At 46.6% G+C, this 25580-nt stretch overlaps 1 protein-coding gene and 1 long non-coding RNA gene across 6 annotated transcripts in view; one reads left to right on the top strand and one right to left on the bottom strand.

The window, feature by feature from the left end:
* LOC309517722 overlaps positions 1 to 25580 on the bottom strand; it is a 129375-nt gene that overhangs the window by 5040 nt on the left and 98755 nt on the right. Inside the window, exon 2 of one of the 4 annotated variants that reach the window (XR_014213233.1) lies at positions 3287 to 3435. The exons of the other annotated variants lie outside the window; for them this stretch is intronic. This is a non-coding gene — a long non-coding RNA (uncharacterized lncRNA). The remainder of the gene's footprint in view (positions 1 to 3286; positions 3436 to 25580) is intronic. 4 annotated transcript variants of the gene reach the window in all.
* On the top strand, positions 45 to 24229 carry LOC309517675 (protein kinase C and casein kinase II substrate protein 3-like). Of its 2 annotated transcripts, none has more exons than XM_082197052.1 (10): positions 45 to 371; positions 10188 to 10255; positions 11017 to 11173; positions 11517 to 11752; positions 12123 to 12284; positions 13677 to 13852; positions 14583 to 14703; positions 15589 to 15695; positions 21469 to 21563; positions 22929 to 24229. In XM_082197052.1, the coding sequence occupies exons 1-10, from the start codon at positions 332 to 334 to the stop codon at positions 23042 to 23044; spliced, it is 1278 nt and encodes a 425-aa protein (XP_082053178.1). In that variant the 5' UTR covers positions 45 to 331; the 3' UTR covers positions 23045 to 24229. The 2 variants fall into 2 exon arrangements, with proteins under 2 accessions (XP_082053178.1, XP_082053179.1); XM_082197053.1 differs by lacking the exon at positions 45 to 371 and adding an exon at positions 1528 to 1688.

The raw sequence follows: 25580 nt of genomic DNA, 5'->3' as shown, positions 1-25580 counted from the left end.
TGTCGGGGCGTGGAGTGGCCAGGAATGTGCTGGGACAGCACGTAGGAAACAACCTTCTGCCTGCCCGGGACACTACTGTGCGGGGAAGACTGCTCTATGAGCTTACCTACGGCAGTACCCCCAACGCTGTGGGACTGTGAGATACGCTTGAGTTAGAAGCGATGGCTTAGCAGCAAAGGGTTAACCCGAACATGTGCCTCAGAAGTTCTCCCCCTCTTCCCCTCTGAAGTTTGACATTCCCCAGCCAGGAATTTTTCCAGGCCTAAATCCATCTTCCACCAGCAACGACCCCCTTTCCAGATCTGTGTTCTTGCGGACTGGAGGCGGCGGCATGAAAGAAAAAGCAGGAGAGAAGGAGAAAGGGGGAAAGGGTGAGTTAATCAAACTGGTGTGTGCGAATGGCAAGGGAGCAGCCTCCGAGGTGGGATGGGTGCAAGAGAAAGAAAGAACTGAGTGTGAAATGGGAAAACGGGGAATTCACTTGATGGAGAGAAGAAAGTGGGAGAAAGGCTGAGGGGAATCTGGAAGGAGTGAATGAGCGTAAAATGATATGTGCGCTATGTGGAGAGAATCGATGCAGGCTGCTAGATAGTGCACTGGGTTCAAATCCTTCCTTGTCACCAAGGCACTAGTTCTCAGTGTCTGTTTTTGTCATTGGGAAAAAGAGGAATAGTCACAAATTAGCCTCAGGGCATTTTTTTGTTAGGATTAATGAGGTAAAGAAGGCAAGCTTGCTTGGACCTCAAATTTACCATGAGCACAACCATTTGTCTGTGCAGCCATAATATACTATGGGGAAAAGAATAAATTTGGTTTTGAAAAGTACAGCAGCTGTAACTGATACTTAGGAAGATCCCCTGAGAGTTTGAAAGAAATGAATGGCAAACCTTATGCAGGATTAGGATGAAGAATTAATAGGCATTATACAATTGTTTATGATTTAAATCATATTTTCACAAGCTGGGAGAACATGGCACACGCTAGTTTATCTGGAGCAATTGTGGACGTGTGTCTTTGCTGGATCATGCATACTTTTTTGAGACAAATCCCAGAGCGGTAGCTATGTGAGCACTGCTGCAGCTGAAACAAAAAAGAGCCTCGTGGCAAAGCCTCTTTGAAGACTGACAGATTTATTATTGCGGCATAAGCCACAATTAAATTGGTTAGTCTGTAAGGCACCACAAGGGTATTTTGTTTGTACTTGTTTGGTGGTACATTCCCACTGAACTCGGTTGCACTTACTTCTGAGTAAGCGCACGCAGAACTGAGGCACAGGGATGATAATGAAATAAGAAAATATGTCTTTGGGCATGGGAGGATGGAGAGATCAAAAGGAAGGAAGAAGAATGGAGATTAGGTTAGATATTAGTAGGGAATAAGAGTGTTTGGAGATGGATGAATAAACAGTAAGATGAGGTGGCTGAGATGGAGAGTGCTAGCTAGAGGGAGGTGCTATGAATTAGTGAGTGTGGCAGGCACGGATGGAGAACTAGTAAGCAAGGGAATGTGAGAGAGACAGCAACAGAGGGGAGAGTGGCACAGCTAAGTCCTCCCCTGGCACACTCCCCAATTTACTCTCCTCTCCCCTCCACCATCCCACTCGCTGCCGAGCTGCCTGGACACCATCTGTTGCTTTGGGACAGAGAGAGTGGACAGGGAGAGAGGCAGGATGGGGGCCCCTCCCCAGGGTAAGTTCCCTTTATTCCCAATAGGAAGCAGGATTGCTCCGTGGGTGTTTGGGGAGGAAAAATGAAGAGGGGAGGGGACATAAAAATTAAGTTGGCGGGTGCCATAGGGTGAGCAGAACTGCAAGGAAAGGCAGCGGGTGTTCTAGAGAGAAATGGCGTTATGGGAATGCTGTAGGTGAGGGTCCCATGAGAATTCATATACATCCCTAAGATACGTATGCAATCAGCTCCCTAGGAATTGTTCCCAGTCTGTCAAAAACAGGCCTGTTTTGCAGGAGAGAACCAACTGGGATTTTTGGGGGTGCGGGGGACGGGGACAGTAGACCTCATTTAAAGAGGATATAAAGACTGAGTATCTGCAGCTGCAGACCCAATGGGCAGCTGTAGGATTATAGCATTTATTACATTGTATTTATTGAACGTTTTATCTCCAGCCCTTTCTTCCAGGGAGCTCAGGTACATGGTTCTCTCCCCTCCCCTTTTCATCCTCACAGCACCCCATGAGGTAGGTTAGGCCGAGAGATAGCCCAGCACAGAAGCTTGTGGCGGATATTGTGCGGGTTGGGTTTGGCGCTCGTGATACTATGAGCTATAGTTCTGGTAGCAGGGTGAGGCTTGTGGATTTCATTAACACACACATAAACCTCAGTCCTTTTGCGAAAGTTGACATTTGGGGATATAAGTAGGCCTAGATAATGAGTTGGCTCCATTTGTGGAGGGGGGTCCTGGTGGGGCCAAGAGTGAGGGCGCAACGAGAGATAATCTCTGGGTTTCTCAAGGACAATGTAAGGTACCAAAAAGAAAGAAAGAAAGAACTAAAAAGGTGTCTGGGACTTCTTTGCACAAAATGTGTAGTTTTCAAGAGGACAGCTAAAAAATGTTCGTGGTGGTTTGGAGAAACTCAAATCTGTGGAGTGTTGGTCACTGTTTAATAGTTCTATGCAGTTTGGTTTAGTGGGGGCTTATTTATTTATTTGTTTACTTACTAACTATTTATTAAATCTGTATACTGCCCTTTATCCAAAGATCACAGGGCGGTTCACAACACAGAGATTATAACATTGGAGGAGCTGGATGCTTGTTTTTTGGGGGGTGGGTACAGTGGCTGTGGAGAACTTTTGAGATGTAGCAGGTGCCTGGAAGGCAGCTATTTGGAAAGCTGTTATTTTTTTTGGCAGGGGGTTTGCAAGGGGAACAACTGAACATTAGTTATGTGACTCGGGCCCATCAAAACCAATGGAACGAGTTAGCCGTGACTAACTTGAGCTGGACTGGATCAGGCACATGAAAAGCATCCTGGACCGTTCGGTCGTCCCTGTTGGGATGCCAGCTATCCCCCAATTTGATCATTCAGGCGTTCGGAACAATCGGGGGGAAAATGGGTGGGTGGACACTGATTTAGGAAACCTGGCCTGGACTGATATGGCGGCCCCTGCAGACTGCCCGCCCACCCCAACCCTCCTGTGGGGAAGGAACGAGACAGCCACAATCTGGCAGTTTTGCCCATTTTTCGTCTTTCTTTCCCATTCTTCTCTTTCTTGGATGGAAACACAAGCCGGTGAAGCCAGCGGAGGAGGGCCTGTTTCCTTACAACATACCCCAAGCCGTCCTCCTCAGGCCTGCTCCCGCCAACTCCAGCTGGGCCTTCCTCCTATCCTCCTCTATATTTTTCCTGGGCTTTCTTTCGGCATGTGGAAAAACCAGCTGGAGCCAAGATGAAATGAAATCGCAGAGCTGGATCCCAGTGCTGGGAGGGGAAGAAAAGTTTAGTGTATTAGAGGCCATGGGGAAGGGAGGACAGAGGAAGTGTATCCCCCCCCCACTTGCCCTCCCACCAGCTTGATAAGGGGGCCTGAGGTAGGAATAGGTTCAGCAAGACAAAACTCTGAAGATAAAGGATTCTTCAGAGCTGTTGTGCTTAAAATGGAGAATATCCAGTAGTGTCTAGTACTTACAAATATGCCAATTCCACCCTGCACCTTGAACAGCTGCATTGCAGCATGGTAGCAGTTCAACAGATGCAGACTTTCTTGGCATGGAAATGCATTGATGGGGGAAGACTGCACCTGCTGACAACACTCAATCATTTAGGGTGGTAAAAACAGAAAGGATGTCTCTAAAATGGATGAATGGGAAATTCAGTGGCATGTGCAGTTCAGTAAGTGTAAAGTCACGTGCACTGGGCTGCGGGCTGGGAATCCACATATACACTGCTGGGATCAGAGTTGGAAGTCATGGATCAGGACAAGTTTCTTGGGGTCGTAGAGAATAATTCAATGAAAAAATGTTGGGTGCTTCCAGATTGTTACTGTTTTTTTTCCAGTACGAGTTAGTCCCAAACTGACAAATTCAGGTTGTGTAACAACAACTACAACAACAACTTAGTTGGGGGCCTCATGCAACAAACCTGCTTCCCAAGAACAACAGACTTTTTTGCAATATGGAAAGTGATGAGAAAATTTATTGAGAATGGGGGGGGGCACAGTTGCTTGACACCAGCTCCCTCCAAACCAATCAGAATGAATGTTCAATAAATAGCCAAAGTTAGGATGAATGTCCAGTAAATAGATAATCTGGAAACAGCTTGTACCAAGGTGCAGTAGGCAGCTGTGAAAAAGGTATCTTCCATGCTGGGGAATAATTAAAAAAGGATTGATTACTGCCTATATTGTAATGCCTCTATACAAGTCTATAGAACAGCCACACTTTAAATACTGGGTGCTTCCACAACAACCTGTTTGTTGAGAATTCACTCAGATTTGTTTGCAGGGAGGCTAAGACAACGTTGTGTTGAAGCAAGTGCCATCCCACCCTTTGTGTGGGGCCGGGGAAGCAGGTTTCTTGCACAAGGTTTCCCACCAGTCAACTATAATTACGCAATCTGAATTTGCCAGTATGTGATTGAAATCCCACTTGAAAATTGCAGCTGTCCGTAAGTGCCCACTGCATACAGTTCTGATTGCTGCCCATTGAAAAGAATATTGAGCAATTTAGAAAGCGTCACAAAGAGGCCAGCAAAACTCCCCTGTGAGGAGGGGTGACAACGTTTGCTCTTCTTTAGTTTACAAAATAGGCAAGTAAAGAGGAGCATGGTAGATGTTACTGAGTTATAAAATTGCGTATAAGTTTTTCTTTTGTAATACTATAATGCAGGATCATCCCATGGCTGAATGGTGGGAGATTCAAGAGAGACAAAATGAAGGATTTCTTCACACACAATGCAAAGCTGGACGGAGGGATTTGTTATTACAAGATTTGGTGATGACCACCTTTGGCTTTAAAGCAATTAGAGAAGCTCATGGAGGATAAGACTATTAATGGCTACTAGACATAATGGCCATAAGAACATTAGAGCCTGTGGGATCCGGCAACTGGCCCATCTAGTCCAGCATCCTGTTCTCACAGTGGCCACCCAGATGCCTGTGGGAAAACATCAAACAGGACCCGACCACAAGAGCCCTCTCCCCTCCTCCTGTGGTTTCCAGCAACTGAGATTCAGAAGCATTACTGCCTATGACTGTGGAGGCAGAGCATGTGCCTCTGAATGAATATACAGTGCATCTCTGAATGCATGCCAGTTGCTGGAGAACAACAACAGGAGAGTGCTGCTGCGCTCCTGGCCTGCTTGTGGGAGTGAGATCTGCCCGTGGTCCAATCCAGCAGGGCTCTTACGCCCTTATGCACAGTGGAGGGGACTGGGAAGCAGGAGACAAGAGGTTCAGCTGCACTTGGACTGAGAGGGAAGGGGGCAGCCTATGATAGCCTCTCTCCACTTTTGCCTACCTCTTTTTTTAAAGTCACATTGGGGGCAAAAGAGCCTTCTGGCTGAAACCAATGCCGGAGTTGCCACAGAACAGTTCTTTAAACCACTCAGCTACAGCAGCACAGGAATCAGACACTTCAACCTCAGGATCATAGATACTAGGAGGGCTGCAAGAGGAGCTTTAGCTGGGTGGAGCAACTCACACTTTACAAGCACTGGGTCCCCAGTTTGAACCCAAGGTACAACTGAACAAGTCAAGAAGAGCATAGCGCAGACCTATGGCTTGGTTCTTGAATAGGCCTACCAGCTCTTTTGGCCCACCCCTTCTCCCAACAACTCATGTGAACAAACCACCCGCCAACCCACCCTGCTACTGTTAGCCCAACCCTGCTGGGCAGCATCTGAGTTGGACTCCTCATCCTTCCCTCATCACTGGGCCTCCCTTGCTGTCGACTGATGGCCTCATAACCTATCCCACTTGTGCACCCTCAGAGGCCTGCCCCACCACGGCCAAGGAGCCCAAGTGAGCCAAGAGTAGAGGGCCAGAAGTCCAGCAAGTTCCCTGTCCAGAGCCCCATAGAGAGGTCAGCTGATGTCCCATGTGACAGGTACCTGCTTGGTTTCTAGGCAGGGTGATGCTTGCCATGAGCTTAAGTTCCCATGTGTGTTTTAGAGAGCTGTTTCAGCAAAGTACTCGTTTTCTTCTTCTTCAAAGCAGCTAAAGACAGCAGTGGAGGGCACAAAAAAATTAGCAGAACATTGCTTCAGATCTGCCCTCTGGTATTGTGTGACACACCTAGTTGTGTCTAGTGTCAAAAAATGAGATAGCGCCTTGGGTCAGAGAGCAGGTTTCAGTACTCCCATCTGTCTCCTAGAAAATCTCAGCAGCTCCTAAGTTTTGCCAGGTCTTGCACCCCTGATTAGTATTTGTGATAAGCCTCAATATTAAAAGCCAATGTTTGTGATTGGAGGGCAGGCAAGATCACTTTCAAACTTTTGGGGGGAGGGTGCAGTTCTCTAAACATAGCACCTCATGGATTTGCTCCTCTGAGGCCGCCTCTCCCTTACAAATCTATGCCTCAAACAATGTGGCGCCCGGGCTGCCTTCCTCTGCAATGTGCCATTTATTCTCCTGCCTGCGGTCCCAGCTAACTGCAAACACATGTCTGTCCGTTCCCCCCTCAACCATCTGCAGCCTCTCCATCCTACACCCCCCTCCTTTGAAATTGCTTTTCCATTTGCAGTTAAAGACAAAAGTGCCGTCAGCGAATCAGTCCTTCCCCCCTTATTCTTCAAGGGATGCATTCCAAAATCCCTTGGCAGGCTATTTGGGAACTGTGTGTGTGTGTGTGTGTGTGTGTGTAGAGGGAGGGACACACAACAGGCAGCCAAGCAAAGCCACACACACAAAACCCAACAGTGTCCTTTGGGAACAATAGGGAAATGGGAATTGTAGAAGCAAGGTTAGCTGCTACTCCTCAGCTAGCATTTTGCCTCTCATTTTACAGAGAGAAAATGAAGGCCCTTGGTTTTCCCTTTAAATTGTCCAAAAGGGTGCAGTTAGGGGCTCTTTGTGCTGAGCTCCCCTCGCACTCAATCCATAGATCTGCTGCCCCTTCCCACTTTGTTGCTTACCGGGCAGCTGTACACACAGCAAAGCACAAGGCCGTTGGCCACCCACCAGCGAATCTGCCCTTCTACATTAGCATGTGCAAATGTGATGCAAATTTGAGTCAGGCGCCTGTGCACACTGCCACTCTGTTCAAACAGATCAAGAGAGCCCAAAGGAGCTTTCTGAGCAAACAGCTTCCTCCCCTCTACCAATAAGTCAAGAAGGTCTGTTTCCTCCTCCCCGCCCCGCCCCGGAATAGATGGCACTTAAAAGACTTGGCACAGGCTAATTACACAAATTTGCATCAGATTTGAACATGCTCTATATGTATAAGCGCATATTTATGTATGTATAAGTGCAGATTTGCCCATTAAGGCTGCATACACAGTAACCCATCTGAAGCAAGAAAACGTCTTTAAAAAACCCCATAAAACTATCTTGAATCATGCATGCTCATCCTCAACATGCTGCTTTCAGTCTAGATTGATTCTAGAACTTGTTGTCTACAAGGGTGAGTCTGCTTGCTTGACCCACATTTGAAATTCCTTTTCTTGATTAGGTTACCCATGCCTTTTCCTCCCTGCACTTCCCCCGGGCGAATGGCAAAGGATGTGGTGGATGCAATCTCTGTATAATTCCACCCACAACATCATTGGGTCTCATTGCCAGGACCACTTACATCTGTTTTCATATGGACACACTGCAGGGCAATGCAGAATCAAGCTGCAGTGAGCGTTTGTTTTTAGAATGAAGCCGGTTCCTCAAGAAGTGCTACTTTTCAGGACCAAAGCAAAAAACCCCACAATAGATCTTGACTGTGCATTTACTGTGTAGAAAAGAACAGGTACTTGTTTCCCACTGATTCTAGAATAAAATATTGTGATTCTTGAATAACATATTGTGTGTGCACAACCTAAAGATGGAGGTCAGCCGACAGTCCTGTGCTTTGCTGTAGGCTCATCTACCCTGTGAGCAACAAAGTGGGAAGAGGGCTGTGTGCTGACCATGACTTAAGCTCACTGCATTGTTAATTTCCTATTTGATACATGCTAATTCAGCAACTCAACACTGCTCAGAAAGGCAGAAACTGGAGGTGCTCTGCTATGCCTATACACAAATACTGGGATTAGGATGCTAATATATTTAACGGGCAAATTATTGCAGAGGGATGATGCTGAAAAGGGGTTACAGAACACTGAGGAGTTGTTGTTTTTTGTTGTGGCCATGTATGTGATTTTCATTGCTTGGATTAGAACTAGTATAGTTTTGGAAGAAACCAAATCAGCCGTGCTTATTTAAGCCAAGGCTTTAGCCACCCTTCCCCGCTAGGTGGGGCTGCCACATTTCTTGGAAGGGGCCTCAAAGACATGAATGGAAAATCAATCAGTAATTCCTTCCTAAGCAACGTGAACTTCTACAATCCCCATGCCAAGCTGTAGAGTCTGCCTGCTTCTTAACATTGTCAAATTCTTAGCATCAGCTAAGCTGCAAAAAAAGAAGGGGGAGGGTAATGTTTACGTCCCAAAGCCTTTATGATGAACGCTGTGCTTTCCTTAATAGTAATTTCCTTAAGGGATCCCATATCCCCTGCCATGAGCACAGTCATAATAGCTAAAGGGAATCTCCACCCCCCAATGGCAAAAGCTTGGAAATGATGGTTGTGATCTTCTGGAATAACACATCCTGAGTCAGGACAGGGAATCATAGGTGGGCAGGTCATGTGGGTGGAATTTGGACTATTACCACTGGCAGGGTGGAGATGGCGGCACCATCTGCTGCTGACTTAATTGTGTTTTTTAACACATCACATGAAGCTGCCTTATACTGAGTCAGGCCACTGGCTGCCCAGGATCACAGATAGTGGCCTTTTCCTGCCACCTGTTCCTTTTACCTGGAGATTGAACCTGGGACCTGCTGCACGTGGCGCTTATGCTATGCTTTTCTATTACAGATGCTAATACTGCACAGCTTGAAGCAATAGGGTGAATAAAAACTGACTTCTCTTGGAATAAAAATTGTCCAGACCCATAAATATGATTCACAGAACCCTCTTCAAGTGAGGTACTGCACCCCACTGGCCACACCCTGGCTACAAGTCCTAAGGTGTATCATTGCCCGAGGTTAAGAGTGGGGAACCTGGGGCCTCAGCACATGTTTCTGGGACTACAACTCCCATCATCCCTGATCATTGGCCACGTTGGCTGGAGTTGATGGAAGTTGGGAGTCCAAAAACATTGTGGGGTCACAGGTTAACCACACCTGCCCTTGGCAAAAATGGGTGTAGCTGTCCTCCTCAGGGAAAGGATTATGTTCCATTCGCAATAGTTTTCCTTATTGCTGGTCCTTCCACCTTGCTTTATACCTGAATGAAGTGAAGGAAGCAGGGTGCAGTTCATAAATTCCCAACCTAGCCTCAGGGCAGCAGATGCAAACTCCATTTTATTCCTGTAGTTATGATGCTGCTGTGATTTAAAATGTGAAACTGCACATGCACAGAGTAAAAAAAACCAAGGTGAGCAAACTGCTTCTTGCCCCAGCGTATCAGTAATACATAAACAGTTATAAAGCATGGGATGGTGGTGTTAACTGAGTGCTTTGCAAATGAAGTAATGCAGATGGCTGTCTAAAGCAGGGTATTAAGTCCAGGGTCTAATATTTCCCAGCTGCCTCAGTGCTTCAGTCCTCAGAATCGCCAGTGGAAAGGATCATATTTCAGTCAGTGGGATCCACGGTCTAAGGATGTCCCCCAACTATGGCTGCATATGCACCATACATTTAAAACACACCCACCCCAAGAATCCTGGGAACTGTAGTTTACCCCTCACAGTGCTACAGGTCTCAGCACCCTTAAGCAATTACAGTTCCCAGGATTCTTGGGGAAAGTGCTTTAAATGTATGGTATGTACAGTATTGTACACAGCCTATGTCTTAGCTGCAGCCTGTTCCATAAAATTCCCTGACGGATACTGAGAACTGAGCATGTCCCATCCTGATTGTTGTTCTTGGTCACACTGAAATGTGACAAAGTGACAGAAGCCAGGAAGTGGGGTTTCATCCATACAATGTTATTTATTTGATGCCTTTGGCTGTGCACCTTGACCTATGACACCTTTTTCCTCTACAGGTGACACCATGTCTGTGATATACAGTGAGGTGGCTGCAGATGAGCCTACAACTAGCAGCTTCTGGATGGTGAGTGGATGAAAACAGGGACAGGGTCACATAGTTGGGAGAGGAAGGAGATCTCATGGGCATGATGGAGGCAGATTTCTCAAAGACGTTCATTTGGACTAAGTCAACGGAGTCAAGATTGTATGGGTGTTCAGTCATTGGTTTCATTTATATATATTTGCCTGGCCCAAGGATTTTCTGTTACCTGAAACCAGCTCTACCTTAGACTGGGTTGGCCACTGTCTCTGTTCCTAGTCTAGTGGTCTAGAGCAGAATTAAGGCTCACTTTTTTTTAAGGAAAAGAGATAAGGTTTGGTTAGCTAAATTAGGAAAGTGAGAAGCTGCCTTATACAGTGCCAAGCCTTTGGTCCATCTGGGGATTATTGGGTTGTCTTTGTTTTTATGTTAGTATGTATTTTTTGTTTTTTAGATTGTAATTTTATGTTGCGAACTGCCCTGAGATCTACAGTTATAGGGCAGTATACAAATTTAATAAACAACAGCAATTCAGTATTGTCTACACTGATACATTGACTGACAGCAGTTCTTTAGGAGTTCAGGCAAGAGCTTTTCCCAGTCCTACACGCTGCTGGGATTGAACATGGGATTTTTGGCATGGAAAGTGGATGCTCTTGACACTGAATCATGGCCCTTCCCCAAGTCCTTAGGTACAGAAGTCCTTGTGACTCTGATAAATGTGTAGGTTTGAGGATGCACCATACCCTGTTCATGCTGTGATTGCTCCCTCCCTATCAGTCTCTCTCCCTTCTGCTCTCCTGCAGCCCCATCACTATCACAGCACAGTCAAGCGCTTGGATGATGGCTATCGCGTCTGCGACCAGATTGTGGCCTGTTTCCAGGATCGGGCAAAGATTGAGCGCAGCTATGCCTTGCAGATGGAGGAGTGGACTCGCAAGTGGCGCCCCCTTGTGGATGCAAGTGAGTTGTTAGGCATCACACATTATTTAAGAGGAGAACCGTGTTGCAAAATTCAAAGCAGTGCAACTTTCAAAGGACAGCTGTGTTTTTCTTTGTGTATTGTTTTGGGAAACAAGAATTAATGCAAACCATACCAAATTTTTAGTTGAGGTTCCTGCACCAGATGACCCTCAGAATCCCTTCCAGTTCTACAGTTCTATGGTTCTACTTGCACTCCCAAAAGAAACAGGACAGTTGCATGATTTTTAGATGCTCAGGATTGATGGGGATCTGCTGGTTTTGTGGGCTAGCTATCCTCAGGGGCAAACTATGAAATCTGGGCATCACCTCTCCCTCCCTGCAGGTCCAGTGTATGGCTCCTTGCTCCGGGCCTGGCAAGCCTTCCTGGGGGCTTCAGAGCGACTGAGCCGCTTGCACATGGATATGCAAAGGGCTCTGGTCTCTGAGGATGCCGGGCGCATCCGGGGTTGGCAACACGACTCCTATCACCGCAAGCTTTTTGGGGGCTTCAAGGAGGCCTGTGAGCTGGAAAGCGGCTTCCAGCGGGCACAGAAACCCTGGACCAAGAAGCTCAAGAAGGTAGGGGAGACTTGGCCCCCTGGATGTCATGGACTGGTTGGGCGCAGAGGAACGGTGGGAGGAACCAGTTGGGGAACCACCGAGAGAAGAAGGCTCAGAGCCCAGGGAGTGGTGGTGAGATGATGATGAGTGCTCTGAGGGGGAAGAGGAGGTGCTGGAAGCTGAAGAGGCAACAGGACTTAGTGAGCTGGGAGAGTCTGTGGCAGAGAGAAGTCCAGAATCAGAGGCGGAAGCTGAAGTTGGTGAGTAGGAGGAGGGTGACCAAAAGGCAGAGATGAGTGAAGGCTGGTATATCTCGACACACTTTGACAGTCCACTCACTATTATTTTCCTTCCCTCTTTCCTGCCTACCCTTGACTGGCCCATCCAGGTCGAGAAGACCAAGTCTTTATACCACAAGGCCTGTCGCAAAGAACACATTGCAGCCCTACGGGAAAATGCAGTCAAGGCCGCACCGGGTTCTGAGCTGCCCCAAGAACGACAGCGGGCCTTGAGGGAGGAACATCAGCGTTGCAGCCAAGAAGCCAACAAGGTGGGATTCTTCCCTACTTTCTTTATGGGCCCAAAGGCTAATAAATATGGGTCAGTGGAACTGCCAGGCACACTAGACACACTTGCTGATACGTTGCCTGGGGCTTGGTTATAAGCAGAGTCCTTAGTCTTTCTGACGTTTGGAGTGTTTGTGGGCATCAGTCACAAAATGGCTGCCGTGGCATAGGACAAAATGGCTGCCATATCTAAAAGAACAGAAAGAGAAACGGGACCACATAATGATACAGGCCTGCCTTCTCTTTGCCCCTCTCCTCTATTCAGAACAGAAAGGATGGTGAGTGTCCAGTCCTGACATCTAATGAAATGGGGGCATCTTTATGTGTTCAACGTAGGATTGGTCAGTGCAAACAGGAACTGAGCAGGAAGAGCAAACATTCTGTCATGCATTGTGAATTTTTGAGGGGCTATTTCCTGAGACCTGTTTGTGGGTGCCATAAGAGGTGCTGGCTGGCATACTGGCCCCCATGGTTGCTGCATTGCCTGCCCCCCCCCCGCCCCCAGTGTTGTATCTACCTGTTAGTCCTAGCAGCTCCTGTTTCCCTGGGTCTAGCCATCTTATTATCTCATAGGATTGCCATTTGACCAGAAAAAATAATAATCAGCCTACCCTGTTCTTGTGCCTTTGATAGAAGAAACCATAACTCTGCACAAACCATTAGGTGAAAGTTTTTCAGTGTATGGAGATGATCATGATCACATGCTAATATCTGCAGAACAAGCTGCTGCAAGACACACAGAAGCTGGTAAAAAAAGGAATAAGTTGGCAACCTTATTTCCTTATGATACTACTGTGTACGTGCATTTTTCAAAAAGAAAAAAGGAAAGCACATAGAAGGCAGTGAACCCACAGGAATGTGATGCTTTGTGTTGTGTTTTTCTTAGATGATGCTTTTTATTGACATGAGTAGTGCCTTTGAAAAATGTGTCACCTAGCACAGGACTGCCATCAGCCACAGAGGGATTATTTGGGAAGGGATGCGAAGAGCCAGTCCACTAGGCTATATCAGAGGGAGAGATGGGGCTGCCAGGCCCCTCCATTAGCTCTGATGAAAGTCCACCACCTTTTTGCCTGTTTTCCTTGAGCATGGTGATTATCTATATCTGTATACTACTAACCACAAAAGCTATGCTCTACTTTCACTGTTGGAGCCAGTGTGGGATTCTGATCGCTGGTATGCCCAAGTGGGGAGTGTGTTACACCCAGCATCCTATACGGCTTCTCTGAGAAGCAATGTTGCATTAGATGGGCATTTGTCTTTGAAGGACAGGCCTTTAGCATGTATTTTCTGCCTCCATGCTTCTTGGAAGCGGCGGGGGGGGGGGAGGACTGTTAGGCACATGCCTCTTTTTGACCCTTGACCCCTTACAACAGGTGCGCGAGCGCTATGAGAAGGCCCTGCAAGAGCTCGATCGCTGCAGCCCACGCTACATGGAGGAAATGGAGTCCGTTTTTGAGCAGGGGCAGGCGCAGGAGCAGAGACGCATCGCCTTCCTCAAGGGGGCCTTCCTCGCCCTACATCGACGCCTCGATGTCACTGCTGACCCCAGGTGTGGGAGAGAGCAGAGGCACCAGGTTGCCCCCAAGGTTGAGGCCCAGCGTGCAGCACATGTGTGGCAATGGAGGCTGAGCACTCGGGAGGAGCCAACTTCCGGACCTACAATGCGTGTTGTGCATTGCATGAAGGGCCACCTCAAGATCAGGGCCCTCTGGCCCCCTTAAAACAAATGTTGAGGGGGCCGAGGTGCCTTTAGCCCCCTAGAGCTGGCATGCCTGGGGGAGGGTTAACTGAGGCCTAAGTGACACTTTTCAAAGCAGCACACAGAACGGTCACCTGAGAGTCATTTCTGATGGGATCCATTGAAACAAGATTCTGGGCTTCGTGGACCCGTGGCCTGATGCAGCAGAGCTTTTAAAATGTTCATGCTCCTAATACTACCAGAAGCAGCTTTTCCCGGTTGGGGAGGGGTCAGAGATTGCAGAGGCACCTTTGGCCATTAGAGGGAGTCTCAGAGCTTCCTCTGTGTGCTTGAGTGGTATCCAGAGGTATATTTCCAATTCAGAGTGCTCATTTCCAAGGAAATCTTGCATTTCAGACTAGAGCTTATGGTGGATTGTGTTCCCCAAATCAGAAGACTTCTCCCAGTGCCATGCATCACACTAAGTGGGAAGGCAGAGTGAAGAAAGCGGTGTAGATTGGATGTTGTGTGTGTGTGTTTTGGGGGGAGAGTTGTATGCCACCTGACACCCCTTCCTGATGATTTCCCTCCTTTCCTTTAGCATCCAAGCTGTTTATACTGATTTGCACCAAGCCATTGAGGACATAAATGACCAGGAAGACCTGAAATGGTGGCGTAATCGACACGGACCGGGGATGCCTATGAACTGGCCACAGTTCGAGGTGGGGACCTCTCCCTTCCTTAATGGTGAGATAAGGGTGCTCTGCATATTCTCAGAGGCACTTCCATCTCTAGGCAGCATTTAGGCACAGGGAGAAACTGCCCCAGGTTATATCTGATGCAAGTTCAAGCCCATAACAGTCTCTAGAAAAACTTGTTCTGCTTCTTGCCTGATTCTAAATTTAGCCTTCTTCAGTTCTCTGGGTGCTCCTTTCCGCACAGAACAAAAAGCTCTTTTTTGTCCTCAGGCCCCTTGGGCTGACAGTTTACTTGTGAGCAGTTAGAATGTCTTTGAACATTCAACATGACATTGCAACAATTCAGCCAGTGGCCAGGGAGGCATCTCAGACTTATTAGCAGCAACCACCAACCTGTATTTCGCTTCAGGTTTTGTCCCTCTTTTGACAGATTAACAAAACTCTTTGAGTTGGGAGGGGAAGGTGGGCTATGTGATTGTTTATATTTAACATCCCATTCTTCTTATGACTACAGGGTCTGTACCATAAAGCAATGTCCACACTGGGATTAGGGGGGAAGCGGGAAACTGAGGAAGAATTAAAAACAGGACTTAGATTTAAGGCTCAGATTGTAAGTCCTTACCTCAGAATCTAGCTTTAAAAAGAAAATATGAGTTCTATGATTCACCTCTGTTTCAAGGTTAACTACGAGCTTTTTTTATAACACACATCATGTGACCTTCTGAGCATTAGTTTCACATGGTGAGCAATGCAAACACTGCCTTTGGTCCAGCAAAATGTCCCCCCCCCCCATCTTTCTGCAGGTTTTTGTACAGCTTAGCTAATGGTCTCTACCACTTGAGTTCAGCTCTCAGCAAATGAAGCTTCCTAACACTTTTCTCTTCCCTCCCCTCATCCCCTGCCATTCAGGCATGGAGCCCTGACCAGGAGCGGCCACAGGTGAAAGTCCAGAAAGTCCAGAAAGCCAAAGAACCAGAGAAAGCCACACTCCGCAGCATCACCCCCTCCCAGAGCAGGTGAGTCATCCCCGCTCCCAATCACAAGAAGTATGGGAGGAAGCAGCTGGAAACTGAGGCTGAGTATACACCGTACATTCAAAGCACATTCCCCTGCCGTAAAGCATCCTGGGATCTATAGTTCATCAAGGGTGGTAGGAATTGCTGTGAGGGGTCAGCAGCAGTTCCCAGGATTCTTTGCAGTGGTGGGAATGTGCCCAAAATGTGCTTTAAATATATGGTGTGTGTCCATCCATGCAATTCACCCAGTGTGTCCATCCATGCAATTTCACCCTATTCACAGGCAGTGAATTTGGGGGGCATTTTGTATGTGCGCTTTAGTACCCCTGGTTTAATACAGCTTTACTAAAGCATGGCTTTACGGACTGTAGGGATAGCAACAAGAAACAACCAGACACAGCAGCTCCACCTTAATGTTGTTTGGCTCCAACTCCCATCAACCGCAGCTAGCACAGCCCACAGTCAGGGATGGTGGGAACTCTAGTCCAGCAAAATCTGAGGGGCCGCCTGGTTTCCATCCACGACTTGGTGAGTCATAGGGAGGGATATTAATCCATAAAGATGGATATTATGCACAGTGGTGTAACACTGTAATGGGCACTGGAAACAAGTCCTGGGACTGAATGAGTCCTAGTACAGACTTAGTCTTTCTTTGGCTGCGTATGTGCACAATACCAGCTTAAAATGCAGCTAGGCTGTTCTTTTTCTCCATTCCGATCAAAGTTGGTTTGGAGGGAAAGACCTCAAAGCACAGCATTTCATCAGAAATGGCAGCACAAATATGGGTTGTGGCTAATGTCATCATGTGTACACCACTTTCCAAACTGCTGGGTGCAGAGTAAACAGGAGTGTTCACACTGCCTCAAAGTTAGTGGCTGTTGACAAAGGGTTTCTTGGAAGACAAGGATTCCTTTGGCCACAGGGCACACTTGTCTGCCTGGCCCTGAAAGATGCTTGGATGACTGGTCCTTTAGAGCATCTCATAATCTGTCCATGCAGAAGGCATTTTTATTTATTTTTTGAGTGCACGAAGCTTAAATTGATCTGATACGAGAATGTAAACAGAGGTCAGATGGGAGGCATTTGCTTTTTTAAAAAAACAACAACAACACAGCTCTCTTCCATGTGCTGTTCCATGTTAACATCACTCTCCTGTTGGCACAAATAACCAGGAGACCAAAGCAGAAGAGGGCTGCCAAAATGATCACATTCCTTCCATGAGGAAAGCTTACAGCATCCAGGGCTCTTTAGTTCAGACAAAAAGAGAGCAAGCGAGGGAAACATGACAGAGATGTATAAAACGATTCAAGGTGTGGAGAAAGTAGACAGGGGGGGGGGAATTCTTCCTCACAATTCTAGCACCAGGAATCATCCAATGTGTGCTTTTATTTAAAATGCCTCTCTGGGTTATTTGTGGGGCATAGGAATTCGTTCATATTTTCCCCCCAAAATATAGTCTGGCCCACCACATGGTCTGAGGGATGGTGGACCAGCCCATGACTGAAAAAGGTGGCTGACCCCTGCGCTATGAAGCATTGTGTATAGAAGCTACCAGCAACTGTTATATAGCTTGCCCTACCCTGGACCATCACTAGAGGGAGAAGTGATGCTTGGCGTTGATAATGTATTATAAAATTGTAGCATTGATTTTAGGGATGGAGGATAAATTATTATTATTATTACTATTATACTGTCTGACGTTTTACTGTGGCTTTATAATTTGTTGGAAGCCGCCCAGAGTGGCTGGGGCAACCCAGTCAGACGGGCAGCATATGAATAAATTATCATCACCATTATTATTATTATTATTTGCATTTTAAAGTGCACCAACTTAATTTCTCTCTCCCAAACTTATATGTTGATCAGATCACAATTATCAAGTGTCTTCAGTTCTTCTCCAAATTTTGAGAAGAAATAGGCTGATCTGTCCTTCTCTAGTTGCTATTAAACATTTCTACTACTTCACTTGCCCCGCTTTTCCAAACAGTGAGAAGTTCCGGGGCCACATCACTCACCCAGATTTTGCTTGCTTAGTAGTTTTTGGGGGCTTATAGCAATTTGCAATATTTGCACTCAGTTACAAATGCACAGGTGGAGAAATGCATAAAGTGTTTTTTTATTTAAAAAATTCAAGACTCCTTGAGCTCTGCTCTACTCCTACTTTCTTCCTGCCCTGGGCGGCCCTGCCCTCTGCCTGCCCCTCAGAGCCATCGCGTCACACAGGGCTGGGCCTTGGTGGTGGAAGCTCCTCCTTCTTGCCTGCTCTCCACCAGCTGCTACGAGCTACCCAAAGAAGGAGGCCAGCAGCAGCAAAAGTCATAGAGAGGCAACAGGATGTTCCCTCGCTGCCACCGTCACTTGGGACAAGCTCCCGATCATCCTCCTTCCCAAGCTCGGTGGTGGCAGCACTGGCAGGGAAAATAGGGACATTCTGGGATCAAATCAGAAGCCAGGACGGCTTCTGTAATTCCTGGGGACTGTCCCTGGAAAATCGGGACACTTGGAGGGTATGGTATTTCCCCAAATACCAGGGCAGCAATCTCAGCCTAGTGAAAGGCAGGAAAGGCCACAGCTTGCCATAGAGATACAAGATGACTGGAAGGTTTCTTTAATCTTCCCTGGAGATATGCCTTGAAGCAGCAAGAGGAATCACCCCCGATTCAGGAAACCCCAGGAGAAACAGCCAGGCAGGCAAATGCATCCTTTGAGAGGGAAGCTTATCTGTCTGTGGCTGTTTATTGCCTCTTGGAAACTGTTTACTGATTTGCGGGGAAATTGTTCTGTTGACTTTCTTCAGTCAGGGTTTTGGATGTTTAAGGTACACTAGAAATGCAACTCCGCAAGGGATCGTGTAACTGTTGACAATTGTGTGGGTGGGTGTTATGGAGACAGTGAGGAAGAAGGGTTGGTGACGATGCTGAAGTGAATGTCAAGTGAATAGCTCCCTGTAATGATGTCGTAAATCAGAACTCAAATCTCTTCATTTAAACCTGCCAGTGGTGCTGCCAAGGTACAGGGACTGGTAAGAGAAGAAGAATCTATCTTCAAAACTGTTTTCCTTCTCAGAACCCACTCAGACTTCAATTTCAACGCAATGTTAGCACCACACTTCCTTGAGAATTCATCTACTTTCTCGTTATTTATCTATCCATTGCTAAATTTATTCCCACAGCTCAAGGTACCATACACCGCTCTTCCTCTCCACATTTTATTCTTACAACAGCCTTGTGAGGTAGTTTAGCCTGAGAGACAATGATTGGCCCAAGCTCACTCAGTGACCTGCATGACTGAGTGGGGATTTGAACCCTGTATTTAAACATGGCATTTATCTCCCACCCTTTGTTAGCCAAAAAAAACCTCTCCCAGAATGGCAAAAAAACAAACAAACAAACCCAGTGTCAAAACAGTCCCTGCCCTCAGGCTTACAATCTACAGTGGTGCCCCGCAAGACGAATGCCTCGCAAGACGGAAAACTCACTAGACGAAAGAGTTTTCCGTTTTGGAGGTGCTTCGCAAAACGAATTTCCTATGGGCTTGCTTCGCAAGACGACAATGTCTTGCGAGTTCCTGCTGGGTTTTTTTTTTCCTCCCCCCCCTTTTTCTAAGCCGCTAAGCCGCTTATCAGCTGATCCAATCAGCAATATAAGCTGCTAAAAGCAGCTAAAAGCCGCTAATAGCTAAGCCGCTAAGCCGCTTATCAGCTGATCCGATCAGCAGATAAGCCGCTAAAAGCCTCTAAAAGCCTCTAATAGCGCTAATCAGCTAATCCTTCAATGGGCTTGCTTCGCAAGACGGAAAAAACCGCTAGACAAAGAGAATCACAGAACGGATTCTTTTTGTCTTGCGAGGCACCACTGTAATCAGACATCAAACACATGGAAAATGATATTGTAGAGTTGGGAAAAGATTCAGAAGAGGGCAAGCAAAATGGCTATGGGAGTGGAGCAACTCCTCCAGGAGGAAAGGTTACAGCATTCGGGACTTTTTTTAGTTTCGAGAGATGGTGATTAAGAAATGACATGATAGACGTTTATAAAATTATGCAGGGCGTGGATAAAGTTAATCTCCCTCTCTTGTAACACAAGAACTCCTAGGCATCCAATGGAGCTGAATGTTGGAAGATTCAAGTAAATAAGCAAATAAAAGAAAGTGCTTCTTCACACAGCACATAGGCAAACTACGGAACTCACTCCCACAGGGGCCAGTGGCAGCCACCAACTTGGATGGCTTTAAAAGCGGATTAGACAAATTCATGAAGGCTGTCTCTGTGCTCTACCTCCACAGTCAGAGACAGTCATGCTTCTGAGCACCAGTTTCTGGAAACCGCAGAAGAGGAGAGTGTCCTTGTGTTCAGCTCCTACTTGTGGTTTTCCTACTGCTGTCTTCTTGGCCGCTGTGAAAACAGGATGCTGGACTAGATAGGCCCTTGGCCTGATCCAACGGCACTCTTCTTTTTTCCTTAAAACAGAATATGAGAGAGGAAAGAAAGCAAACTCAAGCACAAGTGTTTAATGTTACAGTTCTTATAATGCCGTTAAGAGCAGCATCTCCTTGCTGATGTCAATGGTGTTTCTGAGGGTCTCTTGCTCATGATAAAGCGTGGGCCTTCCACAGAAGCAATTCTGCCCCTCAGATCAGATCCAGGAATACAGTCTTCAGTCCTTATAGCCAGTGCTTTCTTCCCCAAGAAAAATAGGTGCCGGTGCTCCCCATGAAGTTGTTACAGTAAGTGCCACACCTTTTAACAACCAAAAAAAAGTGGGTGCCTGTACTGCGTACCCTTGAGTACCCCCTGAAGAAAAGAAAAAAAGCACTGCTTATAGCAGTTAGAATCCTTCATTGCTGGTGTCAATGGTGGTGGTTCAGTCCTGATCCTAGTCCAACACTCCAGGCCCTGTGCAGACAAAGATGCTTTCTCAATCCAAACTGTTTACCTTGGGAATTTGTCATGGCAAATTCCAAAGGTGATGAGTATCACTGGTTAAGCAAACAGATTGGAGTTCTGACTAATGATGTAAGAGTTGCATTAGAGAAAGAGATATATTCACTTAAGACATTCACCATCAGTCATCAAACATTCTTTCTTGCCTTCCCCTAAATATACACCCACAGAATCTGAACAGTTTCAATCACTTGCAAAGTTACATTTCTAGCAAACCTTAGACATCCAGAACTCCTGCTGCACAAATGTCATCAGAACAATCACCCCCAAATCAGCACCCCCCCAAAAAAAAACAGTTAACAGTTCTAAGGCACAGGATCACCAAATCATGCATTTTTCTCTCTCCTGCGATTTTTTGAAGTTACAAATCTAGGGTGATTTCTGCTGCTGCACAGATTCAGGGGATGTCTCCAGGAAGATCAAACAAAATGTCAAGATTGACCGATTGATTGTACTTAGAGACAGCCCTTAAAAACAACACAATTAAAATAAGCACAATGTGCAAATTAAAAACAACATCACAAAAACAGCCAAAGTCAGTATAACAAAACACCAGTGCAGAGGCAACACAGGAGGCGGGCAGACATCAACTCAGCCTTAAGTATGGGAAAAGAGATGTGTCTGCTTGTCCAGTCATTGAAAAGCATGTAGTGATGGCATAAGACACACCTCAGAGGTAAGGCCATTCCACAACCTAGGGGCCACCACAGAGAAGATGCCAAAGAGCCCCATGTCCTGTCCTCTTCTTTGAGGATATAAATGTAGCAGTAGATCATAAGCAAAATAGGGGCTTGCCTATAGTTCCACTCACACTCTCACCCCTTCCCACAGTGCAAAGCCAGCACCCCCACCAGTGTCGGGACAGCGGGTTCGTGCTGTGTACGACTATACCGGCCAAGAGGCAGATGAGCTGAGCTTCAAGGCAGGTGAGTGTCCTCTTCTCCCAACTTCTCTGCCTCATTTCATCCTTCAAAGGCAGCTTTACAGGAACATAAGGAGCTGCTTTATATTGAGTCAGACCATTGTTCCATCTAGCTAATATTGTCTACAGTGGCTGGAAGCTGCTTTTTCAGAGTTTCACAGAGGGAGTCTTTCCCAGTCCTACGAGATGCTGGGGATTGAACCTAGGACATGCAAAGGAGCAGCTCAGCCTTTGAGTTATGGCTTAGGACAAAGAGGAAATGGGTATAATCCTGTCCTGACTTTTGATGGTGGTCTGGACCCAAGGACCAATTTTGCAGAGTCTGGGTGTCTCCCTCTACCTGTCCTCCTCATCAGTATCTGTACCTGCTCCTCACTTTCCCAAACAGTGAGAAGTTCCAGGGGCTGCACTCACCTGGGTTTGGCTTTCTTTGAGGGAAGTGAGCGCTGGAGATTGATAGTGCTTTTGTAATATTTGCTTTATTTGCAGATATACAATTTGAGCATAAGTGAGGGCAAGAAGCATACACATTCCTGCCACCAAAGCAGATCTCTTACCCTGCATCAGATTTCTAGAGAGAGAGGGAAAGGGGCACCCTTGCACTCCTAGGTGCTTCCAGGTAGCCTGGGACAAGCTCTCAGCCTTGGGTGCCTCCAGACCATCACTATTTATGTGGGAGGGATTCAAGTGCATGCCAGAACGTTAGCCTTGTGCATTTAAAGCATTGTCTCCCTAAAGGAATGAATCCACTTTCCGCTTCCTGTTAGGAAAGTGATGGGGAAACATACTGAAAAATGTGTAATAAACAAATGAGTCATGAGATGGCATGCAAATACCCCTCAAGCAAATCAGGTTGAATGTTTATTGTCATATAGCTGCCTCGTAAACAAATTTGAGACAAAATGTTCAGTGAAGACCGGAAGCAGTCTTAACCTCTGTTTAATCTTTGTGCAGACAAATCAGAACGAATGCTTACTAAATAGGTCATCTGGAGGAGCCCTCTCTGTCCCAAAGCTGCCTGTTTTGCTCCTTCAGAAACACAGATGCATAAGCGCGCACATACACCTTGCTTCAGAGCCTCCCCGGAGTGGGAGCATCCCCTTCACTCGAGAGATCTTTGGATATTTCTTACCCATTAGCTCCCATTGAGAAAACACCAGCCAGCCACCCTTGGCCATTAACAAGCCATGACCAACCAGAAGCCATAGTACCATGTCCCAAAACATTGCCTGCCACCCATGGTGGTTGCTGCTGACAGCTCAGCCTTGGACCTCGCTTGTCGACTCTGCCCATTATTGTGGCTTCTCCCCATTTCCAGTATCTGTGATAATTTCTGAGGTTTCCTCTGTCTCTTTCTTTCCTGTTTCAGGAGAGCTGCTTACCAAGCTGGAAGATGAGGACGAACAGGGCTGGTGCAAGGGGGTGACCGACAGCGGACGTGTGGGGCTCTACCCTGCCAACTACGTGGAGCCCATACAGGGCTAACTCGATGGGTTAGGGGGTGGGGGTAGGGAATCATGCACCCATACACCAATATTAGGACTATGTTTATTCTGCACTTCCGAGATCGCACCATGTTGCCAGCCCAAAGTGGTGCAAAATTCAGCTTCCTTAGAGACTGCTTTATTTTTAATAATCATACAACTTTCAGTCCACATGGATGCAAAACTTTCAGTCCATACAGATGCCCTGAAAAGACATGTGAGTGATGCTGGTGAAATCTCAGAAGCCGGGTGGGCTGGTAGGTGGGGCTGCATGGAACTTTGAGTAGGGTGGGGCTTCTGAGGTCTACACAGCTTCCTGCCCCTCCCTCTAGCTAGTTATATTATTATGCAAAATAAGCCCATTGATGCTCCATCTGAATAATCAATTCAGGGGAGAACAGCATTTGACTTTGGGTGGGTGGGGTAGCCCTGCCAATAGGTAAGGATATGGAAGCCACCTGGGATAAAACGCGGGGAACAAATTCCTTAAAACAAACGCAAAGCACACACCCATAACCAGACACACACGTCCGGTCTGAATGGCACACCATGCACAACTCGTGCACAACACCTACACAAGCTGCAGATACCACCACTCCCTCTCCTTGCGTCAGTGACACACACATGCCAAAGAAATCAAGGTGCCTCTGAGTTCTCCTTGGGATGGTGGAGCCAGAGAGCACTTTGCCCCCAAGGGCTTGACAACACCTCTGGAAATCCCGGGATGGACTGAAAATCAGAATAAGAAAGGCGTCTTAGAGTCTCTTGAGGAAATGCTTTTTGGGGATCTTGAGATGATTATCAAACAAAACAGCCACATAATGAGTCACGAAGGGCAGAGGGAGAGGACCACGTAACATAGGGTTGCTGATTTTAAAAAATCCCACGTGGACTCTCTGGAGAAGTGGCTTCAGCCATACAGTATGTTATACTGAGCGTTACTACACTGGCCTTGCCTTCACCTGCCTAGATTCCTGTTTGTTTGTTTGTTTGTTTGTTTGGGGGGGCATGAAAGAAGCAACCAGACTAGAAGCCGTTATCTCTGACTCCACCCAAAGAAGCATAACAAAGAGGGGGGATAGAAATATGATGAGCTTATGAGAGTGAATGTTTTAAAAATGTTTTTAAAAAACGTTTTAGCTCATCTGGAGGTTTTGGAAAATAAAAGAAATAAGCATGGTGGCAATCTCTGTGCCTTTTCATTCGTAATATTGTTTAAAGTAACTTGAAGGCCCCTTCTTCAAATGGAGGCATGAGATGGGAGCTCTGGAGGGTGACTCTACTTTGCTAGGAGCTGATCAATTCAGGTGGGCAAGAGCAGCCATGACCTGGAGAGACAATTGGTGGCAGCCGTGTTGCAGGAACCAGCCACAGCCACAGGGGAAGCTGGGGGCCTGACAGGCAGATTATGAGAGGTGCATTATTTGCTGTCTCTCCCAATCCACCACCTGAGCCATGGCTCATGGTAGGGGTGGTTCTGGTGGGCAGTGCCTGATGAAATCGCGGAAACTGGTTTGTGTGTGATCGTTCTCCCTCCACCACCTAATTTCCCCGCTGTCATCTATGTGCATGCTGTTATTTTGATTTATAATAACCCGGTTGGAATCTGGTGCCAAAATCCAAGCCAACTTCCAGAATGTGTGGTTGGCAGATCAGAAGCTGTGCTGTTTCCCATATTCAGCTGCCATCTCAGCTCTGCCCACATCAAGTAAAACTTAAGCAAATGACTGCCTTATGCATTTCAGTATAAATAGCTATCGGAAAGTGTAGTTTTCTGGTGCAGGGGTTTATAACAGGAAGGTTATCCATTTTAGGAAGAATTCCACTCATAAAATACAAGTCAGAGAAACACAATCCGAATGTTCCTTCCTCAAACATGCACAACCTGCTTGACTTTTCGGGAGAATGACGCTGCTTGGTGAAATCCATCCTCAAATGAGCCGCAGAACTGCTGTCTCTTGTGGCTAAAAGACAACACTATCTTCATTATCGATTTGGTTTTATTGCCAGGCTTATTTCAGTGCTTCAAGGGGAGATAACCAGGGCTTAATGTGATGCCAGAGCTAATAAAGCCTACCTCAAAGTTCCACATGGCTCATGGGAGCAGGCTTTCATTACTATTGATAAAAATGTTACATAGCAAATGTCTTTCTGCACATGCTTAGAGGCATTGTTATTTCCATGATCCAACATGAAAACACACCCTTGAGACTCAGTGATGGTGAGCTTTGGTACAAAATAAAACCTGAGGGAAAACATTTCCTAACTCATGAACACAGCTGTGTGTGTGTGAGAGAGAGATCGAGAGAGAGATCGAGAGAGATCACTATTATTCCCATTTTACATACGTGGGAAATGAAAGCTGAGAGACAATTAAGTTGCTCAGGCAGAGATGGCACGACCCAATTTGGTATCTGAGGTAGAAAATTCCAAAGGTAAAAACAGTGATAAACTAAACAATTGACAGTGTGTTGCCCTTTAATGGCACCCTAAGCTCTGCCACCAGAAGATCTGCTGCTGTCACACCCCAAGCATGA

This window comes from Podarcis vaucheri (genome assembly GCF_965113315.1).
Source record: "Podarcis vaucheri genome assembly, chromosome: 13".
Lineage (NCBI taxonomy): Eukaryota > Metazoa > Chordata > Lepidosauria > Squamata > Lacertidae > Podarcis > Podarcis vaucheri.
Note: the sequence above shows the minus strand (reverse complement) of the source record. Positions and strands in the feature narration are given on the sequence as shown.